Source organism: Vulpes lagopus, chromosome 10 (genome assembly GCF_018345385.1).
Source record: "Vulpes lagopus strain Blue_001 chromosome 10, ASM1834538v1, whole genome shotgun sequence".
Classification (NCBI taxonomy): Eukaryota; Metazoa; Chordata; class Mammalia; order Carnivora; family Canidae; genus Vulpes; species Vulpes lagopus.
This window is the reverse complement of record NC_054833.1, coordinates 55,313,909-55,325,873: the sequence shown is the minus strand read 5'-3', so window position 1 is coordinate 55,325,873 and position 11,965 is coordinate 55,313,909. Positions and strand designations below refer to the sequence as shown.

Genomic DNA, 11,965 nt, shown 5'->3' with positions numbered 1-11,965 from the left:
TCTCTGACTAGTGCAGATGGATGCCTCCCACTTCTATTCAATATAACCTAACGGCAAGTGAAGTGGTCCAGATAAGTGTTCCGTGACACAGGAAATTGTCTACAAGACTCATCTTCTTTGGCCACTGCACAGGTAGGAAAAGTTCATCATTTTAACTTATAATGAATTAGGTGAATACTTATTATATTCATTTGAATCTATTTCCTTCATTTCTCATCTAACAATATAACCAGTTGTTACTCTTCAATTTATGTGTCACCACCTTGGCATTAGGGTCAAATTCAAACTGTAACAATCCTCTGAAGAAATAGAAAAATCCTATAAATATAGATGAGGAAAATAATGAGACATTTTCAAGCAAATCAATTTTGCAACATGCATAACTCAGAATAAGAGTGATAATAATGAATGGCATTTAAGAAGTGGTTACTCTGTGCATCTCTTATATCCTTACTGGAAAAGTGTGAGATGTCACTAATCAGGACAAAGATGAGAATTAGGGAGATTTTGCAGTTTCCCCAAGGTAACATCTCTAATGAAACATGGAGGGAGAACTCCATCTCATCTGACTTCAAAACCAGTGCTCTAAAACTTTAGATTATACTACCTCCAAAATTCGATGGTATTTTATTTTATTTTTTTAAAGATTTTATTTATTTATTCAGAGAGAGAGAGAGCGAGAGAGAGAGACAGAGACACAGGCAGAGGGAGAAGCAGGCTCTATGCAGGGAGCCCGAGGTGGGACTTGGTCCCGGGTCTCCAGGATCACATCCCGGGTTGGAGGCGGTGCTAAACCTCTGAGCCACCTGGGCTGCCCTCAATGGTATTTTAAATACTCCTCTACTCAGTCTTCAAGTGCAGCTTGGGAAGCAATTGGACCCAGGACATTAAGGCCAACAATACAAAGCACTGGAGGTCCATTTCAAGCTCTGTGCACACTAAAGTCAAGGTATCTTAGCAGTAAGATCACGAGTCTCCTTAGCATTATGAATGTCAAGTTCTGGCATCTCCTGGCAAAATTTCTTCAGAATGAGCACAAATGTTACCCTCCCATTTGCTCGTTACTAGGAATCAAATTTTGTCTATTTTGAACACATGCGAAGACTACTATTTATTTACAGATGAATTATTTAATGCAGGCAATTGCAGACTGCAACAGACCCCCTTGGGATAGGATGGGAAAGAACAAGCAAGAGGATGAGAGAGGAAAATGATAACCCACCAATAGTAACCCTAGTTCACATCTGGTGGCATTTCTATACCAACACAGTGACCTGAGTAATAACAGCTATGATATGAGGAAGTACCCTTTGATTTTATGTTCAGGTATGAAACAGAGAGACTTGGAAACTATTCAGGAAAAATAAAATTTCAACTCAATTCGCACAAATTAGAAAGTTAAAATGTTCAGAAATTGAGAGTAAAAAGGCTATAGGACTGATGATTTGAACATTGCTTTGATTCTCCACATTATTTTGATTCCATAAAATGCTCCTGAGTATCCCCAATGGCAACGAAAGGAGTGCCTCCTTACCAAACTCCTGAAATACAGCATCAACCATTGGCTCAACCCCTGAAAGTCATCCACGATTAGTCTGGGGAAGCCTTGCTCCATGGACTGGCTGTTTTCATCAAATCTGTACCAAGTGAAAGAAGTACAGCTCAACCTCGTGCAGAGGCTCCATTACATATGATGGTATGATATGTTACTGCTCCAGTGTGGAATCCCAGATCGTTCTCAAGTAGGGGAAACTAGCGTTAAACATTTTTATGACTACAAAAATGTATGACTTTCCTGGACTGTAAGCTTAGCACAGAAACCAACATTTCCTCCAGGGAGATGAGTATCATGCTATTCCACGGAGGTTCCATATATGTATGTCTGAGGTCAATTTTCTAAGCATCGACACAGACCCCCAGTGCCCTTCCATCACAAATACATGAGGACTGCACACACATTAGATGCAAAGTGAATTAGTCATTTGGCTAAAAATCTTCCAGTTATCTATCACACCTGCCCTGTAGACCTTGTCTCTACAGCCTGATACATCTGGGCTTCCTCTGGTGGCCTGTTGTCTGTATCTCAGGTAGCTTCTCCTGATGTCTTCTGGTATCTGGATTTAGGACCCAGGGCCCAGCCATTCAGACAGTGCTTTATTATATCTGAGAATTCAAGTAACTGTCAGTTGTCTTCTCCATAATCAGAAAGTTGGAAGTTAGAGCAAGTTAGAGGGTGGGAATGGAGGATATCCTTAAAGAAAGAAAGAAAATAATTTCCTTAATGAAACTCCATACAAAGCCATCCCAAACACATTGTACTGCCAGTATTTGTCTCCTACAAAGAAGTATGTTTTCTTCTTTTCCTTGTCAAAAATGGCTGCATCAATTTTCCTTATGGTGGAGGAAAACCCAGGCTGTGGATGCCTTTTGGATAACCTGTTTGTACCTCAGTTTCTCTGATGGCCCAGAACTGATTTCTTATGAAAAAAAAGAAAGCCAAGAAATTTTAGTGAAGACAAAAATTTAAAAATATTTTTGTACATTTTTGTGGAAAATAGGAAGCCTTGGTTTTAATTCCAACCACTAACACAATGCCCAGGTGATACCAAGTATTTAACAAATATTCCCCGAATGAGTGAATGAATAGGTGAGTGACTCTGGTCTCTGTCCTTTCTGGATCTTATGTTGTCTATAAGTACTAGAGTTTATTGTAGTTTATAATTACTATGACTGGTCCTGGCTGTCTCTTACAGTTGCCAGTGACTTCTTAATCTAAGTTTCTAACTTGGAATTCTCTTGTAAACTTTGCATCACTAAGTGAATTACTTATTGGACACATTCTCTTGGGTATCTTATGGTCACTAGTCCAGGCTGTGCTTCATCAGAATACCTTAGGAACCCACCCAAATTTCAGTGAATCAGGACAGTGGAATCTCGTCAGTGTCTCTGCTTCTATTTCATCACATCTGCCCTCCATGCCAACCCCGAATCCCTTCTTGTATCATTGCAAGATTAATGAATCTAAAATGCCCATATGTTGTGTATCTCTCTTGCTTCATCTGAATTGAGTGATGTGTACCTGTCTGAGCAGCTCCAGATGCAGTCACCCCTTGGTATAGACAGCTCCTTCTGCTTTGAAGTCCTTTTCTACACTTAGACCCTGCCCATACTGCAAAGTTCTTCTCCTTCAACATGCATCCTAAATATAATCTCCTCCAAGGGTCTTTGCTGAGCTCTGGGTTCAGGTCTTGGGCTCTTCCTCTGTGCTCCCACGGCATCTGGCTTCCCTCAATCCCAGCTCTTACTGGACAGAACACTCTTGGCTTCATCTCTGCTGCCCTCTCTAGAATATGACTCTCTTTTGGTTTGACCTCTACTAACGAGTACATTGCCTGGCACATTGCTAGGATAAAGTAGTACAAGATAAATCATGGATGATAGCAATATTTCAGAATTATAGAACCCTTTACAATATCCAATGCAACTTCAATATTTCAATGACTCCTCATAAAAATGAGATTGTCAGAAATATCTAATTTTGAAAAATCCTCACACAGTTTGACATTTAAAAATACTCCCAGAAACTTAAGAGTCAAGGGAAAAAATTAGTAATGGAAATTTTTTAAAAACTTAAAAATGAACAACATCAAAAATACCAAAACTTGTAGGAATGAAGCAAAAGCTGAGAAGAAAAGGTTATTTACAGGCATAAATGTTTATAACAGAAAAGAAAAAAGGGCTACAAGTAAAGGACCAAGTTTAAGCTATAAAAAACAGCAATAAATTCAATGGCAGCACAGATCTGGGCAATAATGATGGGGACAAAAACTAATTAAATAAAAAAATAAAAATATAATAGAGAGGATTAACAAAACTGAGAGTTTGTTCTTTGAGAGGATGAATAATACATGTTACATATCCTGTTGTCCCAGAGATTGGTAAAGAGAGAGGCACAAAGATTTAGTATTAGGAAGGACAAAGAGAACAAAACTTCCGCAATGATTAAAATAATGAAATAACACTCAGAGACTTTCATACCAGTTGATTTGAAAACGGACAGAGCTGATAAATTCCCAGAAAAATATGTTAGCAAAACTGACTCAAGAACTAACAGCAGCTCTAAGAGTGTAGTAACAGTGGAGGAAGTGGAAACAGCAATTGACAAATCTGACACAGGAGCACAAAGGCCTGGCAAGTCCCATTAGCTACTGCACCCATCCTTGTTCTGACACTGCCTTATCTTATCCACCCAAGTGCTGCGACGCAAGACCTTCCTCCTCATCTTATTCTTCTCCAGGAGTATCCTACCTATTCATGGCTTTTGCCCTCCCACATAAGTTATAGAACTAGTTTGCCAAGTTCCATGAAAAATATTTTGGCATTTAAATGGAAAATTCTTTGTATCTATAGGTAAGTTGATATTCTTACTATATTGACTATAAAACTACTATATTACATTATTACTATTTTCTATTCATGAACATGGGATAGCATCTATTATTTAGGTCTTGTTGAGTCTTTTAAAGTAAAACTTACAATTTTCTTTGTACACATGTTATTTAAGTGTCGGGACTAGGTCTTGCAGTAATAAACCATAAAAATTTTAATTTAATGGAGAAAATTCATGTCTTGGTGAAATTTTTGCAAATGAGATTTATTTCAACAAATTAAAATTCTTATATAGTACTTACCTTTAAACACAAAAAGGATATCTTTGCTTTACACTTCATATGCAGCATCCAAGTCTGAGGGTAGAGAGGGCCAAAATGTAGAAATCAAATGAAATTGGAGGTTGAGGTTCCAGTGAGATCTGTGCCAAAAATATCTGGAACACATAACAATTAATTATAATTGTCTTTCTGCTTTAGATATGTTCATAAAGGAACATACTCTCTGTTTTTCAGTCAATGATGACTCAGAAGTCTGTGTGGGACCATCTTCCTTCCTGCTATCCCAGGGTAATGAAACCCACAGCAGTGTAATTATTAAGCTTTAGCAGTATTCACTGAAGGGAAGGAGAATTCTTCTCTACCTTGGGACTCTTCCAGCTGGACTTGAAAATAAATGACGACGAGCAGGAGGAAAACCCCACAGTTTAGTATGTGCCCACAGAGGCCATGTTAAGATACTGAGACCTGAAGAAATGACCAAGGCAGGCAATTGTTATACTTTGGAGACAGAGAGCCTGTAAATCTGTGGGGCATTGACAGGACAAAGAGAACATAGCTTTGGCAGCTTCAGATACTAAGGAGTTGTGAACAGACTTTGGGCTGGCATAGCACATCAGCAAAGAGTATGAGAGTGGTTGACACAGCCTTCTCGGCTCTGAATTTCCCACGTGTGGGACAGGGACATGTCTTTACCTCCTGGCACAGGTAGGGCACCTTTCACCTGGATGTTTGTCTCTTGCTTTCAGGGGGACAGAGGACAGTCTCAGTGGCCTTCCTGCCCAGGCTGTCTCTTTTATTTTAAATAATTGATATGCCATAGTGGCACATTTTGGGGCCTTGGCCCCTACATCATTCTAAAAGCCCATAAATGGTATGTACATTATGCACTCATTAATATTTTTGAAAAAAGTAGCAGAAAAAACTATACCTATTTATGTTTGTATGCACACAGAATGTCTCTGTAAAGAGACAAAGGATTGGTCATAGTGCTAGCACATATGAGGAGAATGAGACTGCATAAGTCAGTCATGAAAAGAGATTTTTCTTTTTCACTCTGTGTCTTCTGGTGCTATTTTAATATTGTGCCAGAGCATATATCACTTTTTCTAAAATTAATTAATTTAAATAGAAGCATTTGCCAGTAAAGGGGAACATACAGTTCTACTTCTAAAGATGCCTGTGCCTTTGGAAGCAGTGATATGGTTTATGATAGTTAAATGTAGCAATTGCTCATTTGCTTATTCAACTGTCTCGCTGCATATGCCAGGCCCTGAGGACCAACAAGTGAACAACACAGATAAAACCCACGCCTTCATCCAGCTTACATTCTGGTGACCCAGAATCATCCTTTGAAAGTCTGCTAAAAAATTGTCTGGACTGGGATCCCTGGGTGGCGCAGCGGTTTGGCGCCTGCCTTTGGCCCAGGGCGCGATCCTGGAGACCCGGGATCGAATCCCACATCAGGCTCCCGGTGCATGGAGCCTGCTTCTCCCTCTGCCTGTGTCTCTGCCTCTCTCTCTTTCTCTCTGTATGACTATCATAAAAAAAAAAAAAATTGTCTGGACTATTTTAAAGAGATGTTAAAATGCTACAAGAACCAGATCTGAATGATGTTAAAATGTAGAGGAAACATTTTATTTGAACATTTCTGCCACATCTCTGTTCTCCTTTCTAAGTATTGTACATCAAAAGAATAGATAGGAAAACGTAATTTCTAGTTTGACCTCTCTTTAAAGAATAGGATCTCTCCCCTCAGAGTGCTGATTGAGTCGAAGGACAAAGTGAGGTCGCATGCGGCTGGTGTCCCCAGTCCTAGAGGCAGATTCCGTGGGCACCACGGGGTCATTAGGGGAAACAGGGGGAGGTCCTGAAGGGAACAGATGTGGGGTGCAAACAGAAGGAGAAATGTGATGACAGTAGCCACCCAAACATTCTCAGGGTGCTTTGAGATGAAATGTCACAGAGCATTTTAAAGCTTTCCTGAAGACCGTCATTGTAATACTTTCCTAAAAAAACATCAGGAATGAATAGGCATTGTTTCAGCATCACTCACCGTACAGGAACTGGATGCCATCCACATCATCTTGAGAAAGGCGGAAGCTGGCTGGGTCTGTGAGCAGGTTATAGAAGGAGTACATCAGAGTGCTAGGCTCAGCCGAGTGAAAGAGACCCAGGGAATGACCAAGTTCATGAGCAGCAACGATGAATAAATTGATTCCTATTTGAAAAATCATAAAAGTTCAGAATCTAACAGCTGTTAGTCCCTTAAACATGTGTAAGAAGAACACATGCCAGTTGTATGGCTGTCTTCAGAACCTCATGGCATCTCCTCATTTGTGAACTGGTTTGTTGATTGGTATATTCCCTACTTCATAGAAATTCAATTATTTTTCAAGGTTGACTTGAAGTCAATATAATCAGAGAGTCTCTGATAGGTCTCTCTTCGGACAGGGAAGCCTGGTCACTTCATCCATAGTGACAATGATAAACATTGGTAAAACATGGTAAAAATACACAAAAGATATATTTTTTTTGGAGGTACAAGACTACCATGTCAATACATATAACTCCTCATTGTCTCTACAAATACAAAGTCGGTTATTGTTCGAATTTAGTAACATGTGCCAGTTGTAGCCTCAGTTGAAATTAATCACAGAGGATTCATGTTATTCCTCAAACTCTTACGCAACAAAAACTGCTCATTTCCTGTGGGGTTTTAGCCTGAGATGTTTTTCCTCCTTTTCAAAATAATCAAATAATTTTTGAGGGTTAAAAACCTTTCCAGTAGTTGGTACCATGGGATAGGTACAATATTTAAAACAGAAATATGGCCAACAACAGTTTCTACAGCCCAAACACAGCTGAATTCAGCTTTTCTTTATATAAATTTTTTTTTCAAATTTATCTTATTTTTATTTATTTATGATAGTCACACACACACACACAGAGAGAGAGAGAGAGAGAGAGGCAGAGACACAGGCAGAGGGAGAAGCAGGCTCCATGCACCGGGAGCCCGATGTGGGATTCGATCCCAGGTCTCCAGGATAGCGCCCTGGGCCAAAGGCAGGCACCAAACCACTGCGCCACCCAGGGATCCCTCTTTATATAATTTTTTTTTTTTGAAATTAACAGTACAAATTATTTAACCTAGGCTCCAAGTAATTATGCAGAGAAGAATAGTTGTTCGAATAAAACAAGATCATTTCTTGCAGCACAAGTTTGTACCCTCATTAAAGATGCTCTTTGCATTTGCATTAGAAATCCAAACAATCTTGAAAATATCAAATGGTTCAATTGTGTGTTTGCAAACTTCAGAAGCTGTTCAAAATAAATAAATAAAGTGTAGTTAACTTTAGTCATTGCATTTAAATCTAGTAAAATCTTTCAGAACTAATTTAGAAAAAAAACTCCTATGCTGAAGATAGTTACATGCTTACTTAAATAGATGACTTAACAATTTCCTTTATTTTCTGGCATTTTTCATAATCTTTTTAAGAGAAAAAGAGACAAATAGAAAGAAAAGAAGAAACCCAGGGTCGCATTTTAGGTTGGAAGGGATTCAATGCAGTTCATTCTACCTTTACCATTTCTAGTTAAAAATAATGAAAAACATTGTGAAATGCCCATCATAAAACCTCTACGGCATCCTGAGCTGTGGAAGTAAGATGGAAAGATGCCTACAGATTGTGCTTGCTGGGAGTGAAGAAAGAAATGCAGACGTCAGAAAATGTTCTTCAATCATGATTGAAATAACAGTGCTTCTGGTTGTTACCACTCAAACAATCACACATCGTACTTATTAGGATATTACATTTACTGCTCATTCTAAATAACCACACTATTTTTGGATAGCGTTAGACAATACTCTTGAGACCATCCAGAGAGGTATGTGCCCCACCTGGTCTATCCTCCGTCAATATTTCATCATCGTCAAAGTGAACGTCTCCATAAATGCCAGGCCCAGGTGGGTAGGCATGAGCCAGAGCACGCCCTCATCCATCAAAAGGGTTAAAGTCTCCATGATCTAACAGAGAAAATGTTTTTATTGGAAAGATAGATAATTAGGATCTCTTTGGAACATCCCCCACCCTCCCGCTCCCTCAACAACGGCAGCTAAATGGACGCGTTTCATGTTTTATTTGTTTTTGTTCCTCTACCTCTAACTGCAAAAGAAATCTTTATGTCAGCCTCTCCTTCATCAGTCCTGGAGAAAGTAAGTGGAGTCACCTCCTTCCAGACATTCAGAGCTTTCTCAATGGCAGAATCAACAGCATCTCTTGGCAAATCTGGTGTATAATTCATAATTCTTTAAGAAAAAAATTGAATGGGTTGTTATTTTCTCCTGTGGTCATAATTTTTAAAATGTCGTTATTATGTGAAAACCTTTGTGGACCCATTACCTGTAAGTAAGGTGAGTTTTCCTCCACTTGGGCATGCCAGGGAAGGTGGTGAAGTCACCGACGTCAGGAATGCCACACCTGGGCCTGCACATCATCGCCAGGGTGTCTGAGTCCACCTTTCCTGTCACCTCCAACCCGAGGAACTTCTGCATTTCTTGGTTTTTTTCAATGACAGGACCACTGTCCCTTCTTCTGACAAATGGTTTCACATCTTTCCCAAGATTGTAGTACTTTTCCAGGTATTGCTAATGGGGGTGTTAAACAATAACAACAACAAAAACTCAACTGAATAATTTAAAAGTTCAAATTGGGCAGCCCGGGTGGCTCAGCAGTTTAGCACCGCCTTCAGCCCAGGGTGTGATCCTGGAGACCCGGGGATCGAGTCCCATGTTGGGCTCCCTGCATGGAGCCTGCTTCTCCCTCTGCCTGTGTCTCTGCGTCTATCTCTCTCTCTCTGTCTCTTTCTCTGTGTCTCTCATGAATAAATAAATCTTTTAAAAAATAAAAGTTCAAATTGGCTTTATTAAATAGTTGATGACTTAGCAATCCAGTGAGGAAGTGTAAAGGAGCTCCATCCAGCCTTAGAAAAGGAAAGGTTTTTAAAGGCAGAGAGGGGGGAGAAATTTACACTGTTATTGCAGATCTGGTTCAAGACTGAGGTGGGATAAATTCCTTTTCCTAAACATGAACAACGTTATTACCTGGAATTATTTGAAAATCAAAATGATCATGTTCCTCCTCCCTAACAGTTTCAATCAGAAATTCTAAAGCCAGAGTAGTTTAAAGAATTTCCCATTTGTTCCTCTCATTTAGCCCCAAAGCAGCTGCTAGTATTTTATTATACCACGTTGGGGAATTCTATGCCCTTACTGCCCCTTTCTTCTCTTCTCTGTTCAAACATAGGGACATCCCCCCTCTGTCACTTTAACATTGTCCAGAGCTAACTTATTACAGCACAGTAATTGCCAATCACATCACCATGCTTTGTGTTGCAACAGCAAGCAGGCACACCCACCCCACCCCACCCCACCCTGGAACCGGCCAGCGGCTGCCACTGGCACCACCACAAGTACCTGCACGAGATCCATGTTCACCCCTCCTCCCTGCCTGCCTCATTCAGTGGATACGCTGAGCAGACTGGCAGACATAACAGCACAAGGATCGCGAGATGCTCCACTCTCATAGTCCTTGCCTCAGGAAAATACCTTTCCTGCCTGTTGGCTACTATGTCTACCCTCTAATGGCTGTCCTTTTATACAATGATGCTGCTTTTACCTCAACGGTATGATTCATGCATGTGTTTTTTAAAAATTTGAACACCAAAAATTTTCATAAAAATTTAATGTAAAGCTGATATAATCTATATCACAATTTCCCCTCCCTTTCCCTTTTAAACTTGGATGAAGAAAGAATAATTGATTTCTAAGAAATGGTTTCTGTGTTTCTACAGAGGAAAAAGAATGGACTATTCACCTCAGTGTGTTTACTGAGGAGTATCTGAAAAGCCTGATCAAATGTCACATGAGTAGACATTTTGAAAGCAGTGCCATTTTCGTTTCAAAAGGTTAGATTTTTAAACTCAAATATAAGCAGGTTAGGAATAAATAGAATGAAAATGGAAAGAAATTCCAGATATAACTTTGGTCTAAATGTGGGAATAGTTATCTAGAAGATACTAGAAGAGATATTTCATTTCTTGAGTTCTAGAACTCAGCCATTACTGATTTTCCAATGGATTTCCTGCCCCTGGGGAGGAGAAGCACTGAGCGGAGGAAGCAAGTGGTAGAAAGGAGGGTCTGTAGAGGAAGGAGGGAGTGCAGTGTTTGTCCTGCCTTGTTAGCTCAGGCTGAGTGGATGCCTTGCATTTCAGAATGAAGACTTGCTTAAACACTCTGTAAAAACTCATTACACTGGAATAGTCAAATTGCATCCTAGACTGAAAAATACCTTCTACCTCCTTCTTCTTTGCTTAAAAAAATATTTTTTTTCAGTCCTCATTTCCTTCCCACACCCCCACCAAGTGCACAGGAGGAGGCGGATAAGATTTGCAACGGGGAGTGATGTCAGGCTCTCCCCATCACCACTCACCTCTGCACATGCATAGCACTTTCTCTCTCCTTCTTTCCTCATCCCAGTGGGATGTTTTTCACATCATTAGTCTTCAATAACTTACTTTTACCATCTTGATGAAGTCCCAATAGTTCATTTTTGCTTTTGTTTCTCTTGCCTTCATGGATGTATCTTGCAAGAAGTTACCACGGCCAAGTTCAAAAAGGGTGTTGCCTGTGTTCTCCTCTAGGATTTTGATGGAATAAGAAGCTTTTGCACAGCAAAAGAAACAGTCAACAAAACTAAAAGACAACCTACAGAATGGGAGAAGATATTTGCAAATGACGTATCAGATAAAGGGCTAGTTTCCAAGATCTATAAAGAACTTATTCAACTCAACAGCAAAGAAACAAACAATCCAATCATGAAATGGGCAAAAGACATGAAGAGAAATCTCACAGAGGAAGACATAGACATGGCCAACAAGCACATGAGAAAATGCTCTGCATCACTTGCCATCAGGGAAATACAAATCAAAACTGCAATGAGATACCACCTCACACCAGTGAGAATGGGGAACATTAACAAGGCAGGAAACCACAAATGTTGGAGAGGATGCAGAGAAAACAGAACCCTCTTACACTGTTGGTGGGAATGTGAACTGGTGCAGCCACTCTGGAAAACCGTGTGGAGGTTCCTCAAAGAGTTAACAATAGACCTGCCCTACGACCCAGCAATTGCACTGCTGGGGATTTATCCCAAAGATACAGATGCAGTGAAACGTCGGGACACCTGCACCCCGATGTTTATAGCAGCAATGTCCACAATAGCCAAACTGTGGAAGGA

General features: G+C 40.0%; 1 protein-coding gene across 1 annotated transcript; it reads right to left on the bottom strand.

Annotated features, from left to right (window-relative positions):
* Nucleotides 1–217: 217 nt before the first annotated feature.
* Nucleotides 218–10,253, bottom strand: MMP10 (matrix metallopeptidase 10). Its single transcript, XM_041773006.1, is given in 14 exon segments — nucleotides 218–318; nucleotides 1,535–1,576; nucleotides 1,579–1,637; nucleotides 2,320–2,398; nucleotides 2,401–2,477; nucleotides 4,688–4,825; nucleotides 6,395–6,493; nucleotides 6,495–6,537; nucleotides 6,724–6,888; nucleotides 8,569–8,694; nucleotides 8,828–8,976; nucleotides 9,071–9,315; nucleotides 10,144–10,166; nucleotides 10,169–10,253. Coding segments are annotated over 14 exon segments (1,431 nt in total).
* Between the last annotated feature and the right edge of the window lie 1,712 nt (nucleotides 10,254–11,965).